At 48.1% G+C, this 22,341-nt stretch overlaps 7 protein-coding genes across 7 annotated transcripts; 4 read left to right on the plus strand and 3 right to left on the minus strand.

Annotated features, from left to right (window-relative positions):
• Nucleotides 1-664: 664 nt before the first annotated feature.
• On the minus strand, nucleotides 665-1,200 carry BP5553_07269 (Kinase-like protein; the record flags this gene model as incomplete). The annotated part of the gene is made up of 2 exons (XM_032015892.1): nucleotides 665-1,092; nucleotides 1,125-1,200. The coding sequence occupies 2 exons, from the start codon at nucleotides 1,198-1,200 to the stop codon at nucleotides 665-667; spliced, it is 504 nt and encodes a 167-aa protein (XP_031868161.1).
• An 850-nt stretch (nucleotides 1,201-2,050) lies between these two features.
• Nucleotides 2,051-2,922, minus strand: BP5553_07270 (uncharacterized protein; the record flags this gene model as incomplete). The annotated part of the gene is made up of 2 exons (XM_032015893.1): nucleotides 2,051-2,086; nucleotides 2,143-2,922. The coding sequence occupies 2 exons, from the start codon at nucleotides 2,920-2,922 to the stop codon at nucleotides 2,051-2,053; spliced, it is 816 nt and encodes a 271-aa protein (XP_031868162.1).
• Nucleotides 2,923-4,079: 1,157 nt separating this feature from the next.
• On the plus strand, nucleotides 4,080-5,332 carry BP5553_07271 (CMGC protein kinase; the record flags this gene model as incomplete). The annotated part of the gene is made up of 5 exons (XM_032015894.1): nucleotides 4,080-4,228; nucleotides 4,287-4,594; nucleotides 4,657-4,734; nucleotides 4,784-4,899; nucleotides 4,961-5,332. 5 exons carry the CDS (start codon nucleotides 4,080-4,082, stop codon nucleotides 5,330-5,332), a joined length of 1,023 nt encoding a protein of 340 aa, XP_031868163.1.
• Nucleotides 5,333-5,857: 525 nt separating this feature from the next.
• On the plus strand, nucleotides 5,858-8,791 carry BP5553_07272 (HET-domain-containing protein; the record flags this gene model as incomplete). The annotated part of the gene is made up of 2 exons (XM_032015895.1): nucleotides 5,858-6,215; nucleotides 7,095-8,791. The coding sequence occupies 2 exons, from the start codon at nucleotides 5,858-5,860 to the stop codon at nucleotides 8,789-8,791; spliced, it is 2,055 nt and encodes a 684-aa protein (XP_031868164.1).
• Nucleotides 8,792-11,283: 2,492 nt separating this feature from the next.
• On the minus strand, nucleotides 11,284-14,341 carry BP5553_07273 (Uncharacterized protein; the record flags this gene model as incomplete). Its single annotated transcript, XM_032015896.1, has 3 exons — nucleotides 11,284-11,368; nucleotides 11,467-14,068; nucleotides 14,125-14,341. 3 exons carry the CDS (start codon nucleotides 14,339-14,341, stop codon nucleotides 11,284-11,286), a joined length of 2,904 nt encoding a protein of 967 aa, XP_031868165.1.
• Nucleotides 14,342-17,892: 3,551 nt separating this feature from the next.
• On the plus strand, nucleotides 17,893-20,788 carry BP5553_07274 (putative MAPKK kinase; the record flags this gene model as incomplete). The annotated part of the gene is made up of 2 exons (XM_032015897.1): nucleotides 17,893-18,315; nucleotides 18,371-20,788. The coding sequence occupies 2 exons, from the start codon at nucleotides 17,893-17,895 to the stop codon at nucleotides 20,786-20,788; spliced, it is 2,841 nt and encodes a 946-aa protein (XP_031868166.1).
• Nucleotides 20,789-21,689: 901 nt separating this feature from the next.
• On the plus strand, nucleotides 21,690-22,334 carry BP5553_07275 (uncharacterized protein; the record flags this gene model as incomplete). Its single annotated transcript, XM_032015898.1, has 1 exon — nucleotides 21,690-22,334. One exon carries the CDS (start codon nucleotides 21,690-21,692, stop codon nucleotides 22,332-22,334), a length of 645 nt encoding a protein of 214 aa, XP_031868167.1.
• Nucleotides 22,335-22,341: the final 7 nt, after the last annotated feature.

Raw genomic sequence — 22,341 nt, forward strand, 5'->3', positions numbered from 1 at the left:
GAGAAGCGGGACCTAAATAATTGTCGAGAGAGGAGATAAGAGCACTAAATAAGCCATGAGTAGGTCGCAACAACCATCCTTTAGATAGTAGAAGAGAAAGGAGAATTACTTAAGATGAATGGGAGATGCTCAAGGGAGGATAACCATGGTGCTGTCCCTCGCCGGAGTATAGGGCCGATCTAGGTGCGTTACTCTACGAAGCTCGAAAAGTAATACTGCGATTCCACGATATATAGATGGGCCGGTCGTTCTAGAGCTAGAGGCCGCGCAGTTAAACAGCGGTGATAATAACGATTCAAGTGATACTCGAGAATGTTCCACTTCGAATCAATCATTCAGACTCATTCTGCATGGATTTAAATCCTTTTAATAGCTCAATGAAAAGAAAAATACAAAGTCGATTGGGGCACGAATAACCTGTTATCCTACATCAAAATCACTACTACCTAATACTTTGTTCCGTCCAGTTTCTTATAGTGTTACTTGCGTACTTCTAATTGGATTAACGTCAGGGGGTTGGCTAAGGGGTGGGGATCACCCGTTCCGCGAAGCGAGAGAAGATTCACGACTTCAACCATCAAAGTTACGCGTTTATTGTATATCATTATATAGGACCGGAACAAGACAGCAACAAGTGAAATTTTATATTTGCATCTGTAGATTCTTAGTGGCGAAGAAGTGATCCAAGGAAACGATCGTTGATATACTCAGCCTCATAGCAATTTGGAAATATCTGCCCTGCGTAGTTATACCAGCTAAGACGATGGTCTGATCCGTTAAGAGTCCTTACATATTCCCAGTACTCTGGGTACCATCCCGAATTTTCCCAACCGAGAAGCCCCATGACTTGTCCGTCTTTGGCATTGATATTCCGGAGTGCAAAATCGCCGAGAGTAAAGACAGCCTTATGATCCGTCCGCAAGGAACAAGATGCAATATCGCGAAGTATCTGTGGAGCAACCCGAAGTGTGTCTGACAAGAGGAAGTGGATGAACTCCACTTCCATATCGAATGGACCGCCCTCCAAGTTGAATCTCCGCCCATAAATTGCTGTTCCGCGATCGAGTGATCCGATGTACTCTCCTTTGAGGTCTTGCATTCAGAAAGTATGAACTAAAGCTAACCTACAAGATCTAGCTTCTCCTCTTCAGGAAGCCCATTGCAAACTTTATCCAATCTCTCCCCTTCCATATAGTCCATAGTGAAACTAGGTGTGGGCTCCGTACCTTCGTCATAGACTCGGGGAACAGGAATACTAGTATTCGCCGCAATGAACTGCATGGGTTTTGCCTCCGACGGCCGTATGTCAGGGCCCTGACTTGATCACCTGGTCCCCATAACGGACGACTTTGCACTTGAGGATGGAAGGTAAGGTGGTACCTAGAGCTGTCAATATACAAGATCGTTTTGAAGGGCTAGGAGATAGTTTAACCTTCGGAGGTTTCTGGAATGGTCGTATTGTCAGCCATCATCAAGGGGGTGCGTAATTGATCTTTGCAGTGATTTAAACCCATGAAAACCGGTGGAGTTTTCTGGCGGTGGAACGTCGTATTAGAGGTTAAGCGGCAAACCAAACACTATTATAATTAGCGGGCTATGCACGGGAAGTGTTTGGAAGTCAACCTGGTCGGCGATTCGTGCCTGGCTTTACAATCTGCGGAAGTCTGATGCCGCTTTCGGTTTTTGACAGATCTAGTCCGTACAGCTCTCTGCGAAGTTCGATATCCATAGAGCCAGAGCGGTTCGTCAAGGTCATTGCTGGCTATGCGCTCATATCAGACGCAGAATTGGGTTTAAACATGTCCATTAAGCGCCACGGTAACGGGAGGTAGAAACATTGTCGTACGGGATGTGACGATCTCATTAGAGGATCTTTACAGGATAAACCAATGGCCTCGACAAAAGCGATAGTGTGCCGGGGAACAACTTGCCACCGAGGAAGCCCACCTGGTATAGCGCCGGCCCCTCTATTAGTATTCTTTGGTTCCCCTAGTCCAACAAGAGCCGTACAGCCACGTGCCTGCCCATGGTACTCACAAGTCCCATAGCTTCATTGACGTGATAGACGGGTATCATAGGGATTGAACTTGGAGGTTATCAGCTTTGCTATCCTTCTATACCAACTGCTTTCTCTTGACTTACGACGCTCAACTTCTCAAGGTCGCCAACGACTTCGTGTGTAGAGTTGTATTCCCCCCTCCAACACTTGTGAATAACAGCTGTTATTAGGGTATACCGCACCGTGGGAAATTGACCCGATACAAATCTCTGCTCGATTTCCTCTTCTTGGGTAAAAGAATCTAATTCGGGAAAAGGCTCGCAACCTTCTATAATTTGATAGAAAGCTGTCCCGAAGGCAAAAATGTCTGTTTTCTCATCTGCGTGATTAGGATCGACTCGAGGCATAGACGCCTTCACATTCTCAGACGAGAGGCCAACTAGCTTAACACTCCTATCCGATCTAAGAAGGCGTCCTTGGAAGTCGCACAGTTTGATGTTTAGTTCCGCATCCAGGAGGAGGTTGTTAACACTAATATCGCAATGGATAACGCCTTTTTCATGTATTAATGAGACCGCTTCTGCGGCCTGGGTAGCCCATGCAATCCGCTGTTCGATTGTTGGATTGTGTGAGCTAAGGTATCGACCAAGAGATCCGTGACATGCATATTCTAACAAGAGGCCTGCGCTAGTCCGTCCCTTCAAGCGAATAATTCGATCGTGATCTCCGATCGCCTCTAATATTTGAGCTTCAATAGCCAGAGCCGCAAGTTTTGCATTGTCATTTGGATGGTGGGGGTACTTCATGACCGTGGTATCGTTAACAAGGCCTATAAAGCAGCTACTACCCATCCCTAGTACGTCTTTCACATTCTCTGGATAGTATAAATCGACCTCTATGACGTGACATGAATCTGAAGCCATTACGAGTTCGTGAAGTGATATTTTATAGGGGAGCGAAGAATTAGAAGAATTAGAAGAATTAAAAGAATTAGAAGAATTAGTAGACTTTATAATTATTTTGTTGAGAATGCAGCTAATCTCAATAAAATGCACAGGTAGAAATTCTACGTCATCAAATATCACGTGCAAACCCCTCCAAACAATATCAACTATAAGTAATAGATCCCTCTCGGCTGTTTTCTAGTTAAACCACATTCATTTTAACGAGTTGGCTTTCAAGCTTACAGATGCAACACTTCAACACTTTGGACAAATCCCGCCTGTGACGGTTGATGACCCCATATGAACATCTTTCGGCGCAGGATGCCCAACCTTTCCCATATCTGGGCAGGACTTTGGAACATGTGACATAATCACATGCTTCGGAGTTGCAGTACAGTTCTTATATTTGCTGGTGGTGACCCAAACCTCACACATCTTGACCACACTACTCTGTTGGTTAGTCGAAAATGATAACACCAGTGCAAGTGGAGATAGAAGATATTACATGTTCTTAAGATTATGTTTTGGTGCGAATACGCGGATTTATCTTGAGATCAAAAGTTAAAGAGTCAAATGGGCTTCGAATTAAATTGTATTGCAAATAAGAAATGGGTTTAACTATGTTTATAGGAGGTTACCGATAGCACCTTATGACAGGCTGAAAAGGGCCATTTCCATCTGAAACCAACGCAGCTTCCTAATCTACCCAGTCTCCTGCAAGAAGTCCATTAGAATTTAAAACTCCTGTTCAAATCCAGTTATAGCAAGGAGCCTCTGCCGTCTTCCGTTGTTGGTGCGGTAATGTAATATCTCTACCTACCTAGGTACTTACCTGGTATCACAAGCATTGCATGGTCGCTTATCGGCACATTAGGTCGGACATTCATTTAAGATGCCTGGAGAATTTATATGACATGCACGCAACGAGCATGGAATTTGTAGCTTATGCATTTCCCACGTCCTGTCTCGGTAGCTACTCGAGTATGAATGGCGCTTTATAGGTAGCATTTGGAGCCAACCGTTTTTTTCAGGCACCAACGGCCATTATCCAGTTATGCCTTACCTCATTGCACGCGATTCTTGCTTCTTGTTTCTCTCGTATATCGACAATTCTGTAGCTGTTCGTCCCTCTTGCCATGTCGAAGCTACCGATCAGCGTTGGTCAGATTCTGAAAGGGAAGAATGGTCTATACGAAATCATTGAGGCGCTGAAAACAAACACGGTGTTTAAAGCCGCAGTCCTTGGCGGTACTTCCGAGAAAGTACCTACAGGCGCCCAACAATTGTCCGTTTATCATGAAAACCCACGATGTTTTTTCGATGGCCAGTTGACTTGTTTATAGTGCCGTGGTCAAGACAGAGACAGATGAGTCCATGAATTATGTCTTCAACCGTGAGCGAAACAGTTACGAACTCCCACATATGGCTGGATGCAAAACCATAAGAGCGCTCCGTGATGTTATTGGCTTTGACATTGACTCCCAGAAACCATTGGAGTCACAGTGCATGGTCTTCAAATGGATGGATCAGAATCTTCGCACAGTGCCATACTCTCGGTATTGCTCCAAGCCTAAGCTCCCACGTGTGATCGCAAGATCAGTACTGGAAACACTTGCCTTTCTGAAAGAAACTTATCGTGCTTTCCATTCAGGTATCATCCCCCCAAACCTTACCTGCATAGACGAAGATGAGGTATCCTTACTAACTTTATAGATATTAATCCGAATAATATTTTGCTATCAAACGTTGACAGTGCTTGCCCTGTTGTCAAAGTGGGCGATTTGGGAAATAGTAAGAGAGCATTTATCTACCTAACAACTAAGACTAAAAAATAAAATAGTGCTCAGAGAAGGCTACGATGATACACGAATCCAGAGCCTACCGACCCGTGCCCCCGAAGTCTGGCGTGGCCTCGGGTGTTGGCATAGCTCCGACGTCTGGTCCCTCGGTGCTACGGTAATCTTCTCCGTACCAGCCAAACCTCACTGATGGATTATGGAATCTAACAACTATTAAGTTGACATATTGGCTTGCCCAAAGGCTCGTCTTTGGCGCTGGCGACAAGATCATAGATGATAACACCGAGGCATGGTGCATAGCCAAAATCATTCGCCTCGTAGGGCCGATATCACCTCCTGTGAATGAGGCTTTCCTCGATGAGTTCTCGCTGGCGAGGGCGCTGGAGAAAGAGGAATACGAGGACCTGGAGACGGGGGAGATGAAGCAATTCATTACGGTAGGGACGGTGCGGCAGGAGCTAGAGAAGATTGAAGGTGTGCCGCAGGATCTGATCGAGTTTATCGAGTACTTATTAGTTCTTGGTCATACGAAGAGACCGACGGCGAGAGAGGCGCTGGGGCATCCGTACCTGGCGGACGTGGCAGCCTGACGCCGCGATTTGAATCAGTCCATTGGGTGCCTTAGGCCTCAACGCGTACGAGTCGCGTCGCGTCGCGTCGCGTCGTTAAGCAGTTATTGGTGCCAAATAGATATGGAAGCACAACTGATCATCAACACTTTCCGCGGCAAGCGCAATAATAGAATAAGCCAGTTGATCCCAAGGGCAACACACCTCCTTCTGAATCCTCACTCTACGGCTTCCACACCGAAGCACCCTCGTCCTATGAAGACTGCACACGTGGACCCTTCGATTTCTCGTTGGAAGAGTAGCGGGAAACAAATTCGGTCATGAGAACATGTAGGAGAGGCGAGTTGTTGCGCCCGACTTTGCTGTAAACATAACCATAAAAGATGTTGAAATTACCTTGTTCCCCCGGCCCTCCTTTCTTTCTCCCTACTGAAGTTCCTTCACTTGATTTTCCCCAGACCTTTGTCTATCATTTTCTCGACATCCTCAACTCCTTCTCGATTCCTTTCGTGCCTTTGTTGTATTGCGCTTTTGATAATTGAACAAATGGCCCCGAAGGTATTTTGGCGTGTCGAGGACGACGAATCCATGGCACGCTACAAGGAAGGCAAGGGAATACGTGCAGGCGCGGTACCAGTAAGACCCACCATGACACTTGATCTTTCTCGACGCAGCAACAGAAGACAGATGCGCCAGGCGTTTCCACCGCATCTAGTCTGGGGGTACAGACGCAGGACCGAATTTATCTCGGTCTACAGTGACGAGGAGTGCGCTATGGTCGAAGCCAGGCGTCGAGTATCTACTGGCAAGTCGAATGTTGTGGTTCACAGGATAGTTGTACCGGAATTGACGGGTCCCGGTCGTGTTGAGTATCGCCAAGTGCGGAAGTTGATGAAGGATCTGGGTAAGAGGATTCCACATAAGGCATATCACAATTCAGAACATGAATTTGTCTTCCTCCATCGTATCCCAGAAGATTGTGTTCGGGAAACGTTTCGGTGCGATTGGGAGTTTCACATTTGAATATGAGTTTGAATGATATTTTGGGGTGGAGTCGAATGATGATTTCGTGCAGGTGGATTGCGGGGGCATATTGCTCGGGATTGTTTGAACTTCTCGTTTTCAATCATTCATGAATCGTTGCCGAACGTCGGAATTAGTTGGGAGGGGTTTCTTTATAGACGGTCGTTTGGGTGGGAAGCGTTGGGTTGGGAAAAATGGATTTATGATTTGGCTACATTACTTTCAATGTTATAAGAAATCAGCCCAATTTTCGGTTAATTGCCACTCCACACCCTAAGACTTAGTATATAAAAGTGCAATCCGAATTGAAATAATCCACCAAAACCTACCTACTATACCCACTACCCACCACCTTGCAGACCTATTTACTGTTTTCTAATTTCCGAGCCTCAGGCCTCGAACCTAGCTTCCCCACTCAGATACTGTACTACTCTGTACGAAGTAGGGATTGGGCTGCGCCTCAGCGGGCCGGTCCAAGTCGCCAGCCACATCGATGCCCGCATGGGTCCGTGCCAAGGACAAGCATCCCGCTGTGATCTACTAGTACCGATAGGTACTCCGTCCACCTCCTTTTGATACTCTTTCTACTCCGTCTATAGGTAGCGGCCAGTATACATCGTCAACGGCCTAAAATATTGTGCGACTCAATACACAAACTCCAGAGAGATGGCAGAATCAAATACACATATAAATAGTGAATGCTTTACCTATCAATCTCTCGGCAGCAGGCGAGTGATCAGGCTGATCAAGTTTCTGCCAGGCACAACCCCAGTATGTCAGATGTTTACCGTTGAAGTTGAGAAAGCCCCACCATACGTCGCCCTTTCATACACCTGGGGATCTAAATACCTGGAAAGAAAACTCAAAGTCGATGGTCGTGATCTCCCGATCACTAAAAACTTAGCTGAGGCGATCGACGGGATTTTCGTCTTCGTAAGAGAAGCAAGGTTATCATTCTGGGCCGACTCGATCTGCATCAATCAGGCAGATGTGCACGAGCGAGGCAGACAGGTGCGACTGATGAGTACGATATATCGGTCGGCGGAGTTAGTCTTAATCTGGCTAGGGCCGGCTCAGGATGGCAGCGACTTGGTGTTCGATAAGATTAAGGAATGGAAATCAAGACTGGATGAACTGAAGCTGCAGCATGGTGGCTCCGATGAACTAGCAGTTACAAGCATCGCTGCCGAAGATCCGTTTTTCTTCGGTCCCCACGGATCAGATGCGCATCGGGTACAAGAGGCGTTCCGAATGATATGCCGTCGACGCTGGTGGAAAAGAGTGTGGATAGTTCCGGAGGGAACTGTGGCAAGTCCTGCCAGAACAGTACTGTTCTGTGGGACTCGCATGATAAATTGGGAATGCCTGCGAGCAGCGCTACAGATTACTTATCATGTCAGCCATTATCAAGAAGAGGGAATGGTCTTGAACCTCGAAGACGGAATGGCGATTCGGCTTGATTCATTCCGGAGAGACAGAGAAACCGGCGAAATGGTTCGACTATTACAAGTCCTTCGAACTATACGGCCATATGAGTGCGAGGATCCTCGGGACAAGGTATATGCATCTCTCGGCATGGCGATGGACACCGTCGAAGACGACATTGTTCCAGATTACACCAAAACGTGCGCAGAGGTTTACTGTGACGTTGTACGCTTTTCAATATCATCATCACGCACCCACTCTTTGGATTTTCTCGGCCATGTGGTGAGATCGTGTCCGGGATCTGTTTTTGACTATGAGGTTGACAACACGTTGCCATCCTGGGTTCCGGATTGGAGAGTTCAAATTTCGTTTTACCCATTGGAGAAGTTTCTAGATATGGATAGTTTTGTGACCGAAAGGGTCTATAATGCAAGTGGATCCCTCTCTGGCGAATGCAACACTATTGAATCTGCTCAGTTACTCCTACAAGGATCTATACTTGACTACATTACCGAGGTATGGGGAGTTTGCGAATGGAACCTATCAATTGGGGGCTTGACATGCGAGCAATCATGGATGCCGACAGCACCAGACTCGAAGTACGCTACTGGAGGAACCCTCATGGAAGCATATAACCACACTCTACTCGCAGATGTCGGGAGGCAGAATTATGATAGGGATGGTGAACTATCACGCGGTTGTGCCGTCGACTGGGAACTTCTTGATATGGATAAAGGAAAGATGACTACTCTAGAGCGTCAGAGGCAGAGCTGGATGCTCGTAGATGTGAAGGCAATGACTTTTGGGCGAAGATTATTCCGAACAAGTCGCGGATTCATTGGACTGGGGCCTGCAGCATGCAATTTAAATGACAATGTCTGTGTCCTATTCGGAGGGCAAGTACTCTATGTGCTAAGGGAGAATTCTAATATTGGCTATGAGTTTATTGGGGAGTGCTATGTTCATGGTATGATGGACGGTCAAGCACTGGAAGATGAATCATTCTCTAAGAAGAAGTTTGTCATTGTGTAACTCGGCGTTGAAGTGTTGGAAAAGCAGGTAGGTCTAGGCACAAGCACTATTCAGCAGTGCCTAATAACCAGTAATATGGAGGCCTGGCAGACAGCGGGATCGTTGGGTTATATATTAGACTCTTACGTCTGGTGGTTTTATCTCTAATCCGTTGTCTAGTCAATCCTACGATTATATGTCCGCTCAGCTAATATACCAGATTTCGCAACATGAAATAGAAGAGGATTTGCGCGCTACTGGCCCTTGCCGCAATGATGTCGTGCTCTACAGTAACTCCGCCAAAACTGAGCAAGTAAATTGCGAGGGATCCCTGCACAGCGAGGCGCAATAGAACGTTTGAACCTGTAGAAAAGGGGAAGCCGGTTTTGCAAGCGACTGTGCCTTCACACTTCTTTTCGATCCATCCTAAGCATCTATAGCGGTTACAAACGATGCTTTCTGCCAAATCGAAATGCAACGAGCCCGATCGCAGCTTGTTGGTAGCATATACTGGAAGATCTAAAGTATATCTGCAATGTTGTACAATCAACCAACATCCCATTCCTACTCGTTATCAGATTCGGAGTCTCTGTGTCTAATCAGGAGAAGCCTCAGGCCATTTAAGGAAAGAGAATTTATATTATGGGGATTGGGTTAGTACCAATTAAGCAGCTAGTGGTCATATGATCGAAGAGAAACAAATCCTAAGTGGATTTCTGGCCCCCCAGGGGCCCGTAGCCCCTACCGGGAGTACCTATAAATTTCAAGGCGAATAATACCCTTGTATACTACTCCGGCACGCCCGCTTTTTTGCCCGCAGAAGAATCAATGGAAACCATCTTATCATGCGCCTTCATGGTTACCTCAGCCAACTTCGACTCTCCATCCCTCCCATAGTGTCTTGACAGTTCTTTAAACTTTCTAGTCCAGCGCCGCCACTCCGCCAGTCCCTTTTCATTCTTCACCCAATCCTCGTAAAAGATATTTCCAGCTAGCAAGATATAATTTGCAGCAACCATGACCAAGCCATCCCGTTCGAATCCGGGTTTGAGGTTATTCTCCAGCCCGTCGGGGAGATTCCAGCTTGGATACCTGCTACGATTATCGTAGCGGTCCCTGATACCAGTTTTGATACAGCGAGCGAAAAAGCCGAGATGTTCATCCATTCATTCATATCCTCAACATTCTCACGTCCTGTTCGGCACTCGTTAGCTTTCCAAATTCACTTGAGTATGAGGAGGAATCATTGTACCCCTTGGCCCATTCCAACTATCCTCCATCACAACTGAGAAAACATCATCTTCTGTGTAGACCAGGGACTCGGCCTAAGAAACACATTAGTGTGAGTGATTGACATGAGGATGGGGATAGACAACGCACATTCCAGATTTTGAATTTCTTTGGTGGGAGTTTGCGAAGCTCAAGAATAAGCTGTACAAGTACATCCTACATAGGATCGTCGTAATAGATATGCCGGGACAGATTGAAGATTAATTCGTAGAGGTGGGATAGGAACGCTGCCATTCCTTTGTCTTCTTGGAACTTCATCAGGGGATCCGAAGCCAGGTATTTCCCCTAGTAGTATTCATCTATACGACGTGCTGTGTCTGCTGCAATGTTGGATTTTGGGAGAAGGAATACTTTCATAATGCTAGCGAGATCGTAATCAAGTAAATCGTGATCGCTAACCATCATCTCTCCTAGAAATGCAAGCCATGTTTGGGTGTCGGTGTTAGAGTGTGTATTCCTGCTCTCGTTTGTGGTCATTTCCAGGAGTTTGCCAATGGTACATGTATTGTCCTTGCCAGTATATCCACGGACGGCAAACCTAAGAGAGGTTGGTTATCGTGCGAGAAATGGTTCCAATATTTGGGTAGGGTAGAGTTGGATTAAAAAATTGGGGAGCTGGTTGTTCTTGCTGAATTGAAATAAATGGTGTCCGGGGAAAGTCATATGTAGGAGTTGAGGGTACTGTGGACAGGGAAGCGAGTAATATATGGAGACAGGAGGGGGAGAGCTGTTCCGGCATGGATATTAAATAGGCGGGAATACGCTGCAACCGCGCGCTAAGTTATCTCAAACTCAAGAGGTGAACAGATATCGACCAGCGACAGAACTATGAGCCTTGGGTGACCCATGACGCCAGTACCCTTTAAATGCATTCCATAGGCTTGCCCGGCCGGTCGGATTTCAACTACAACAAAAGAACGGCAACAAAGCGCCTAGCCCATCCATTCATTCAAACGATCGTAGTTATCTGGCCGGTGGCCCAGTCGACGTTATAGGCGCTAGAACTCTGCTATAGAACCTACTGCATAAAGTAAGACATTGTAATAATAGCAACGGAAAAAGTTGGGTACTGTTATGTTTGAAGCGTATTGCGTGCCGATGTTGATATCATCATTTGTCTGAGCATTGGAAAACTAAAAAGATGTGTATTTATTATATCCCATCGATATATGATTTGCAATGCAATATTTGCATATTAATACAAATTCCACTCACTCACTCACTCACAACGCCCATTCATTCCTATCATCGCTCGGTAGCACGAACGGCTCATCAATGCGTTTAATGGCGAAATCGCTGCACAGAATACTATTATTACGCACCGAAAAGTTAGTTTTGTTTCCGCTTGTATCATGGATGTTTTTTGTAAGGGCATGCCGAGGAAGGGGATAATAAAACGAGCGTACCATGCAGAAGCAACCAAAGCATCTAGCTCGGCAATAAGCGCATCCCGCTTTGCACCCGTTACCATCCCCTTGGTAACCAGCATCTGCACATCTCTAATCCTCTTCCCCTTTCCAACGCCTGCTTGCTCCAACACCTTCCGTCCTAGACAGTCGCTGTGGAAAGCGTGCTGGCAGGGGAACACAAAGAACTGTCTGCTCAGCAGCGGGAGACTGCAAACATAGCATTTCTCGCCCGGCTCGACTATGGCATAGCGGTGATCGAGCGCCGCGATGTCGATTTTGATATTGGTAGCGGTTTGTGACGATTCGTCCATTTCCTTCTTCAAGCCGTCGATGTTGCGGCTGTAGTCCTCGAGTGCTGTGCAGATCTCCTCCTTGAAGTCGTCGATGACGACGAAATCGGGGAAGAAGGGGATTAAATCTTCGATCTTGAGGAGATCGCAGCGTTTCATGAATTCGATGGCTGTTTTGATGCCGTTGGATTGGGATATTACCTTTTTGGCAACAGCTAGCCAGAGTTTCTTTCTTAGGGTTGGATTGGCGACAGGCCGGTCGGCGATGATGGATGCGAGGTCGATTTCGGAATGTGCTAGAGCTAATTCAACAGCTTGGAGATATTGGCCCATGGTACTGTAGATATGTACACATGACTGCACACGGGAATGCTGGATGCAGAGGCGGAGGGCGAAGTCGGCGTCGAAACTTGGTTCGTCGCCTTGAGATTCAAGATAAGCAAGGAGAGCCGATTCATCTTTGGAAGGATGGGATGCGTAGATCGAGATCAAGGTATTGTGGACAGCAGCGTCAGTAGAATCTAGGTGGTTGATGACATGAAGGAGATATCGGACGGCTTGGTTTTGCAAAAGGGGGCCTCGAAAATTTCGGTCATAGGCGAGTAAAGCTGGGATGAGGTTCCGCGGCTTGAGGTCTGAATGACGAGTGAGAATATCGACCAGGTCTGTTGCAACATGTGTAATGAGCCCGCTACTATAGCGATAGAATATCTCAGGATCTGTCTGCTTCTTGAGGACATCCAATACCTCCTTCCACCGCTCCCTTTGCATCCAATAAGCCAAGACGTAGTTGTAGTCATTAACAGCGCTGGCGAAGAAGAGAAGCTCTTCTTCCCGTCCATGGCTGCTGATAATATCATAGGTCGTCTTCTGATCAAGATCTGCCCTGTGCTTCTTTACAAAATCATGAAACTCCGTGCGGATGGTATTCAGTTGGTCTTTAGTTTGTGCGGGGTTGAGGTTCTCCGCCAGTTCTGCCTTTGTGACAATCGTATCATCGAGAGAGTTGAGCTTGGACATGAATATCTCCACCAGCCAACTCGCAATCATGATGCGTTGCATAATTTGGGACTTCTTGTAGGCGGTGATTTTCGTCAAGAGGTACTTCCTTAAAGCATCCTGTTGATCATTATCCACAAAGATTAAAGCTACTTGCTCGAATGGCTTGCTGCTCTTTCCATAGACACCTGCCGCTTCGAGATATGAACCTTTGCTGACGAGATAGTCACCGGATGCGGTCGCAACGGCATCTTTTTGTGCTCGGCCCCGAGCGTACTTCAAGGCTGCATCAAAGTGTTCGGTAGTCAGCATTACCTTCCAAACGTCCCGGTCTTCATCTGTCACATCGATTTCATAAATTTCTTGAGCAGTAAACAACCAAAAGGTATTCTTCTGTTGGTCCGCAAATAACCCAAGGGCTTTCTGGCCAGGCTCTAGGACGACCTGGTCAAATATAACTCTATCATCCAGCCGGTTGACGGCGATAACACGCCCTCCAATTAGGTGGAGGATGTGCCATTGTGTGAGTGCAATTGAATCGACAGAATCTTGCACGGCCGGCTTCCGGCCATTGGAGTTCTGTGAGGTCGGTAGCTGGGATATAGGCAACAGTTTTGCTTCCGCAAACAATTTATTACCTAGATCAGGGGATGCGGGCGAGGTAAGCAAACGGCCATAATAGACCCCCTGAGATGATAACCAGGCAAAGATCCGATCTGGGTCCAAACTTTCGTAGCTGTTGGAATCAGGAGGATCAGGAGATACCACCAGGGATGATGCTGCCACCGTTGAAACCCTAGATATTTCATGAACCGTTGGCTGCTCTGTTTCGAACAGCCGCGTAAATATGGAAGCTCCCCCTTCATGTGAAACTTTGCCGATCTTTCCCGCCAGGTGAAGAAGCCTGCTTTGCGTAGCAATCATAACCCTTCGCACTTCCGGCTTTCCTGGAATAAGGTCAATCCATAACCCGGTGATCGGCCCATCAGGAAGCTTTTGCAAAGTCTTCAGATATTTATCTTCCTTCCTATAGAACTCGGTCGACGTCTCAATGTATCCTTCATATATGTTTCCATCAGATGCCCCTATAAGGATCTCCCTCGTGGAAGCCGTTGGGAGTGAAGGATTCCATGCTATTGATTCAATCGAAACTCCTCGTAGTCTAGAGAGCGGCCGGGGCTGGCGTGATTGTGTATGAAGATAGTAGTTTTCTCCAAGAGCGGTACAAATGATCAGATGGGAGGCGGTAGGATCGAGGAACATGCGCCGAATGACGCCCACTTCCGAGACCCTCTTGGGTAGGTCGATATCTATGATATATTTCAGCGCCTGACAGCAACACCAATATCTCTAAAGCAGCTCATACCATCTATATCTGCAGGATTATCTAAGTCTATCCGGAGAATCCTGCCATTTGCAAGAGCTAGGACGAGGACATTGTTTGCGACCTGGGCGGCCACGAAATCGGACGCTATTGAGAACTGTAGCTGGACTGGCGAGACGTTGAAAATGGGCAAGGAGTTCTCATTAAGATCCTGCAGATTCTGAGCGGCTACATAGCCGCTTGACGGGTCGAGAGCCATCCGCGTGGTAAGTGAAGCTACCACATGGTGCTTTACTTGTTGGAGCTCGAGGCTGTGGTGAATCGCGGCCAAGGCTGGCGTTGAAGCTTGTAGGGCGGGTGACAGGAGCCAGAGATGCAGGGCTGGTTTGGTCGCACGTGACAAGTTCTGGATGCGACTGATCAAATCTGGATAAAATGAACGGGGTATTTCGACCTGCACAAATGTTATTAATCCTCAAGGGTTACGTTCATAATTGATTAGATGTGATACCGGGGGATTATTTCTATTTCTGTCACACACGATATCTCATTCAGCCAATCTCCACCCAGCCCTATATTTCATGCATATGCCAACCTCGTCGTGGATGGCTGCTCTAAGGAATGGAAGAATTGGCGATTTAGTGGGTAGTAATAGCATGAAGGGATATATCGCTTCTGTAACATTCAATACACCAATATTTTGGTTCCTATATTGTTGGCATTGAGTTGGAATGTTTCTAAAGATAATTTTAGATACTCTACAAGTCCCGGCGCTATGGGAGCAAGGCACATGATAAGGGGTACAGCCAGTGAGTGGTATTATGTGAATCCTTTTTAGAAAAAGGGGGAACGCAAACCTTCAGCCTCAAACCCAGACTCCAAACGCGTGCGGCTATGGTGGTTCGCCTGGATCGTACTCCTTCTACTTGCATCGCATCCCAAGGCTGACTCGGGGCGCCTGGAATATTCCCAGATGTGAGTTTGTTTCGTTTCATGAGAAGACCGCGCCACTCACAGGCTGTGCCTGCAATTAGATTCTGGAAACATTTTACTGTGCATAATCCAAATACTTGGGTCAATTTGGGATCGGCTGCATGTTGAAGACCACGCTTGATGTTTGATAATGTCGTCGGGTTGGAATTGCGACGAGACGGTAATACAGTCATACAACCTTGATTACCTGAGCCCTCGAGAGAATAGACCTCAGCCCGCGGCGTTAGATTTCGGACGGTTTCGATGGAGGAAGACTAAGCCCAAGCGCTGGACAGATAGGGTTACCGATCCGTTGTTCACCGCAAGTCTAGGAGTCTAGGAGCCAAGGAGCTCATCTTCCATATTATGCTGCTGGTCTTACTTATTATTGCAGATGGGAAATGAGGGCTCCATGGGAGCCACCTGCATAGCACGAGCCTCTGAAGTTCGGATGGGTTTCGCCATGTTCATGACCTCACCGTGACGGCGTGACAAGTGCATGGTGGCACAGGCGCTCGAGATGGATCAGTTGAGCGAAGGGAAGACCAGATAACACCCCCAGTTGTGTGCCATACAGTACTTCTGCACCCCCGATCTGGTTCCACGACGGCTGTACCGACTACCTAGGTACCTAGGTTGGTAGGACGGAGTACAGTATCTCGAATGCGAACGTGCAAGTGCCGCTCTATTCAGAATGCGGGGCAGAATTATGATGACGCGGGCGTTGTATGGCGCCATTTTTGGAGTTGTTCTTGTGATGGTGTTGAATTTTATTATTAGCAGAGTGCGGAGTAGCTTCAAACATTTCGAGTTCCAGGAGCTGGCGCAGATGTTTCGAGTTTCGCGTTGTCCATGGTCCGGGCCTGCAGCCAGCAGATGGGTGGTTATTATTGGCGAGTGGGTTCGGAACAAACACGCGCCACCATCGAGACACGAGGGTTTTGACCGTCTTTTACTGTTTATACCGTGCGTCCAGAGGTGTATCTTTTAATGTATGTCATCATCAGGTTGGCTATGATTGAGGCTCCAAGCACTCCAAGAGTACGTATTTTCGATGATCGTCGTCTTGCTCCCGGTTGCGATCCCCAATCCCACACTTCGAGCCCACCGCCCAGTGATTGATCGCCGACTCTTCCAGAACAGAACAGTGATGCCCTCCTGGGCTGTCCTTAGTCCTGCCATTGCCCCCCCCGTCCAAGCCTATCATAGCCTATCGCCGAGCTTCACCGGTTGCAGACTGGTGGGACACGTCGCTCTTCAGCCTCTGGTCTCACTCCATCTTCACGAGCGAGACAGCAGCAGCAGCAGCAGCAGCGGCCCGTCGGCTTGAGTTGAATCTTTTGCCTCTGGGGAGGATATCCACAGGATGAGGGAATTATTAAGTTCTGTTGCAGAACCCATGCAGTGGGCCAGCAAGCCCAGAGAGGGTGGTCCACTGGCAACGCCAAGTTCCGGTACGAGTAGCTATCAAGAGGTCAACGCGCCAAGATCGAGGCAGGCCAGGCAAGGTAAAACCTACGCTGCCCACCTGAGATTTGGGATATTCTGGCTCTTGCTAAGAATAAGATTAGGATTAAGAATAACAATATAGAATAAGAATATATCTCTTCATGTATAGGGCCTTCGCATTGATTGTGATCTGTTGGTCGCGTCATGCGTGGCCCGGAGCCTGGACGAATAAATAGTAATAATCGCGAATTACCGTGGGAAGTATACGGGTGTAAAGCAGCGTGGGCGGGTCAGGGGCGGTACCTGTAAGTGGTAAATTAGGGTAAACTAAGGCAGAGGCACCGCAAAATAAGGTGGTAAAAGTCCCGTAATGCCCGCGGTAGCGTACCGCAATTACTCGGCTACCCGCCGCCCCTGTTCGGCTCGCCTCGTTTCAGGATCCCGTCGGTCTTTGGTCTTTGGCCGCCAGTCTGTTGTCGCTGTCGCTGTCTTTCTTCCATCCACAGAATCCACCGATTCCACCACATCCTCCACCAGCACACGCACAACAAACAGCATCCTCGTCCTCCTTTAATAATAGCCAACCCCCCCCCCCCCAAGGCTGCCTACGGATTCACCCCCTAATCCCCCGTCGACTCCCAGTATCCTTACTCCAAACATCCTCCCCGGCAACCCAGCAACCCCGTCGACAAAGCCTCACCACCACCGTGACTTGAGTACCAAGTACGAAGTTTCACCACTACGAAGTACACTCTCTACAACCAAACAAAGAGCCGCGCTCAGCCCACGCAGACGGACACCATACGCCTCCTTGCTCTTCTCTCCGCCCCTCGTCGCTTTTCTTTATCTCAACGCCTGTCCGCTCCGCTCTTTGCTCTTCTTCGCTCCGTCTATCCGCCTTTCTCATTGTGTGCCGTGATTGACGGGGATCACCAGCTTCCGCCCAGGGTCACTGGTTGATTCTTTGTTCGTATGCAAGCTACGTCGTACAGGTTACACGTATCATTACCCTCCACTACCAGCCTGTGGTCTCTGCCCCCAACAGTTCTTTGAACCCCGTATTCTATCAGCCATCTATCCACCGGACAACGTTTTCCGAAACACTACATCGGGTCGTTGCGAATTCTGAGGTGGAGAGAGTGGAGATAGAGAGAGAAAGCCTCGGTGCACCACACAAACACATACGAATCCCAAAGGAAACCATTGTTGAGAGTTGAATCTGACACGTTTGAAGTCATTTGCGATTCGCGTCTGACTTCAAACTCGTGCTCTCTCCGCGCCGGTTCTATCCATCACCCTTAATCCGACGGACCCCTCTTAATCGAAAATCGAATAGACAACTCTTCATCCTCCCATCACATGCCCCATGCCTAGCTAACCTCCCTCATAATGGCCATGTTAGCTTCAAAAACCGCCTTCCCGGCTCCCCTGATCTCGAGCAACTCCAACATCTCCTCGTCATCCGGACAATCTTCCACCATACAATCAACTCGAAGGGCTCCAGCCATGATGACCTCGAATCAATCCTTTGCGAGCCCGACCGAGTCTGAATTCTCCGACAGCATGGAAGGCCCCGAATCTGCCAAGAACTGGGACGAAGCCCGTGTTGGTGCATGGTTGCGCAGCGTCAACTGCGGCGACTACGAGAAGCTGTTCATGAAGAACAATATAAATGGCGAGAATCTTTTGGAGATGGACAAGGCTGTGCTTCAAGAAATGGGCATCGAGAAGATTGGAGATCGCGTTCGTTTGTTCCTTGGTATCAAGAAGCTGAGAACGAAAGCCTATGCCAACCAGAAGAAGAGGAATAGAGTGAGAAGCCAGCCGTTCATTAGTCGTGGCCGGATTAGTATGCTGACCTAAATAGGATTCCTTTGCTGGCCTGGACGCATACACACCCTCATCATCCGGTTCACCCCGTCCTCCCAATTCTGGTCGGGCGATGCCGACACCTCCTGCCAATAAGAGATATTCTAGACAGTTTGACGGCTTCAATCCTTCAGCTACCATCCTAGAGAATGCCCCCAAGCCCTCATCAAGGCCGAATTCGCCTCTGCAAACCGCCGAAATCAGAGCCGTACGACAACGATACGGTGTAATGAGCCCTGCTGAAGTGGCTAGACGAGAGAATGCACAAGGCTACTTCAATAATTCCAGTGTGCCATCGAGTGCCGCAACAATTAGTGGTCGACATCCTGGTACCCCCTCGGATTCCCAACCACAGACAGCCCGATTAATTAACACTCACGCGCGAGGGACCGGCAGCATCGACGGCTCTTTGATGGCCCAGTTGCCACAGGATCAAGGCATGATAAGAGTCATCTCATCGGGAGGATTAACAAAAGTCGTCAGGGTGGCGGATTGTACCTCGACGGACGAGGTTATGAGGTTAACATTGAGGAAGTTTGGTTATCGTGAAGACCACGACCGAAATTACTGCTTCTGGGTTCTTACCGGGCTAGAGGCAGATCCCAGCCAATGTCGACGTTTGTCGGAGACTGAACTATGGCGTGTTATCAGAGAATCCAAACCGGAGAGAAGCCGTCTCATCTTGCGAAAGATCCATCAAGGGGAGCCAGGTGATGCCGAGCTCCAACGTGCCGCCGCCATTGCAATGGAGGAGGTTACTACCAACCATACCCGGGCTCTTGAAAGCGCGGACAACAAACGAAGCCAGCTCAAGTTGGCGAAGGTCCTTGGCGAAAGCTGGAGCGACAGTTTACAGCACCCTCTATCACCTGCATCATTTCAATCCACCAATTCAGCCGTGTCCGCTGGCGAGCGAGCGCGCAACTTCTCCATTGCCGCCAAAGATCTTGAAGGACCACCTCTGGAGCAACAACCACGGGATACTACCAGGTATAAGACTAAGAAGGCTGTACTTCGACAGTTCTTCGGCCAGAGACCCCCAAGTGAATTGATCACCTCGGATTTGACGACGTACTTCCCAGATCACCCCCGCGAAGAGATTGATCGAACTGCTCGGCTTTCCTTACGCAGATCGACCCGCCTAAGCAAAGTAAATAGTCGTCTGAGTGTTGCTAGCAACTTCAGCTTTGCCTCAAGCATAGCTGATGCCCCGCCCATGCCAACAATTGCCGACACCTGGTTAAATGGAAATGGTAGCCATCTTGCGAAAGTAAAGCCGAATGACCTCTCGCGAGGTGGAAGCAACCGCTATAGAGACTCCACGGCATCTTCATTGCTTGAGCGTGTCCAAGAGGAGTCGCCGATTGAGCCAAACCGAAAATCTTATGTCTCGTTCGACAGCGGATCGGACACAACAAACGTGAATGTTACCGATCCAGACGGCAATACACAAAGCTACTTCGATGAGGCTAGCACCGAGGCTAGTGGCTCATTGAGAGATATTAAGGAAGCCCTAGATGATGATGGAGAGGATGCTGATGAGGAGCTGCAGAGCTTCTTGGCAGGAGACTCGTGGGATGATAGCAAGTGGATGAAAGGAGCGCTTATCGGTCAAGGTTCATTCGGTAGTGTCTATCTAGCTCTTCACGCGGTTACCGGAGAGCTTTTAGCTGTCAAGCAAGTCGAAACCCCATCACCTGGAGCAAATAGTGCTACTGCTGCTAGGAAGAAGAGTATGATCGACGCTCTCAAGCGTGAGATCAGTCTCTTGCGGGATCTCCAACATCCTAACATCGTGCAATACCTTGGAGCGAGCTCTTCCGCCGAGCATCTCAATATTTTCCTCGAGTATGTTCCTGGTGGTTCCGTCCAAACGATGCTCAACTCATATGGAGCCCTTCGGGAACCCCTTATTCGCAACTTCGTCCGACAGATTGTCACTGGCCTTGCATACCTCCATGGCCGAGATATTATTCACCGAGATATCAAGGGTGCCAATATCCTGGTTGACAACAAGGGTGGCATCAAAATCTCCGATTTTGGTATCTCTAAGAAAATGGAAGCTTCGAACATCTTGACTGGAGCTGGAAACAACAAGAATCGACCGTCCCTTCAAGGTTCGGTCTTCTGGATGGCGCCGGAAGTGGTGAAGCAAACCTCTTATACCAGGAAAGCTGACATTTGGTCGCTCGGATGCCTCGTCGTTGAGATGATGACGGGAACTCATCCTTTCCCCGATTGCTCGCAGCTTCAGGCGATCTTCAAAATCGGTGGAGCAAAGATCAGCCCGACCATCCCGGACCACGCTAGCGAGGATGCAAAGACTTTCCTGGCGCAGGCTTTCGTGGTGGAGCATGTCAAGAGACCCAGCGCTGAAGAGCTGCTGTTCAGTCCCTTCCTCAATGCCATCACCTAAATATATCTCCCTCATACAGTCAAGCTATGACTGAAAATACTCCACTAGCATTCCGATTTTTCTTTCAAACTGCATTGCAAGGACTGGTCATTGCATAGCATGGAGGATTTTACTTTCTACTTTCTGCAATTTACTTGTACAAAACCAATTTTACTTCTTCTAACGTTGTCACGAAAATTACGCTCCCCGATATTTTTTGGGATTTCCCATTTGGTTTTTAGGGGGAGGGAGATAGACGCATGGAAAGGGGTTCGATGCTTGAATGGTTCACGCCGGATTTATGATTGAGAATGAGGGTGATCCAGAATGTAGATCTTTCTGGTATTATAAGGCGGAGATAACATATATCATCTTGTACAATAGTGTCAAATGAGTATATGAAACTTGATCTTAAGATTGTTTTACATTTTTATGATATGATTTAATGAATGTGATTTGATAGATTTACAGGAGACTTTGTAGGTACTTGCATTTTGAATTATCTCAACCTCCTTAGGGATATATTTATCATTGCTTTCGTAAACCAACTCGACCCCGTGGAATTCCTCCCTCCTTCCCATGTTGCAGCTCAACGTTAAGGCTTGCTTACTACCTACAGTGACAATAACCGCCCTCCCCAAATCCCTGCTGACATCCTTACAGATACTCACTGGGGAGCCCCTTCCCAGTAATACCAACCAGCTCCAGCTATCCCTTCCTAAACTAGCAACAAAAAAGAAAACAAAAGCAAAGCCAACCTCCACGCATCTTTCCCAAGCGAAGCACTCAACCGACCACACTCACAGTGACTCGATCAGATAGCTGCTCCTCAACCTCAACCTCGACTTGCTACAACCACAATAAACCACCCACCAACCGCTTACCCCTCCAACATAACCATCACTCACCCCCACCTTTAAAGATGACAATCACAACCAAACCCGCAACCCTCTACTTCGCCTACGGCTCCAACCTATCTCTAACCCAAATGTCCCAACGGTGCCCATCATCACCATACTACGGCCTAGGCAAACTCCCTGGATATCGCTGGATAATCGGCGAGCGGGGCTACGCGAATGTCGTTAAATGCCCGACGTCAAGCAGTGCTTCTTCCTCTTCGGGGACTACGAGTACTACCACGAGGGGTGAAGATGGAGAGGAAAATCAAGTGCTTGAAGACGCGGCGAAAGGTAACGATGAGGGGGCGGAAGAATATGTAATAGGCATGCTATACGCCCTGACTCACAAGGATGAAGCACGTCTTGATATTGCGGAGGGCGTTCCTTTTTCATATACTAAACATATGCTGCCTATTCAAATGCTTAGCTCGCCGTCGTCGACCGGTCAAACTACCGTGCAGGCGCTAGTGTATGTCGATGAGGTCCGGCTCGGGGAGGGGGTTTGTCGGGAGGAGTATGTGACGAGGATGAATCGGGGGATTGCGGATGCGGTGAAGATGGGTATGCCGAAGGAGTATGTGGAGAGGGTTTTGAGGAGGTTTGTTAGGGAGGATGAGGTGGAGGGCGTGGTGCATGATCCGTTTTTGGGAGTGTTGAAGGAGGATTAAAGGGCGA

The sequence above is a fragment of the Venustampulla echinocandica genome (assembly GCF_003357145.1).
Source record: "Venustampulla echinocandica strain BP 5553 chromosome Unknown scaffold_5, whole genome shotgun sequence".
Lineage (NCBI taxonomy): Eukaryota > Fungi > Ascomycota > Leotiomycetes > Helotiales > Pleuroascaceae > Venustampulla > Venustampulla echinocandica.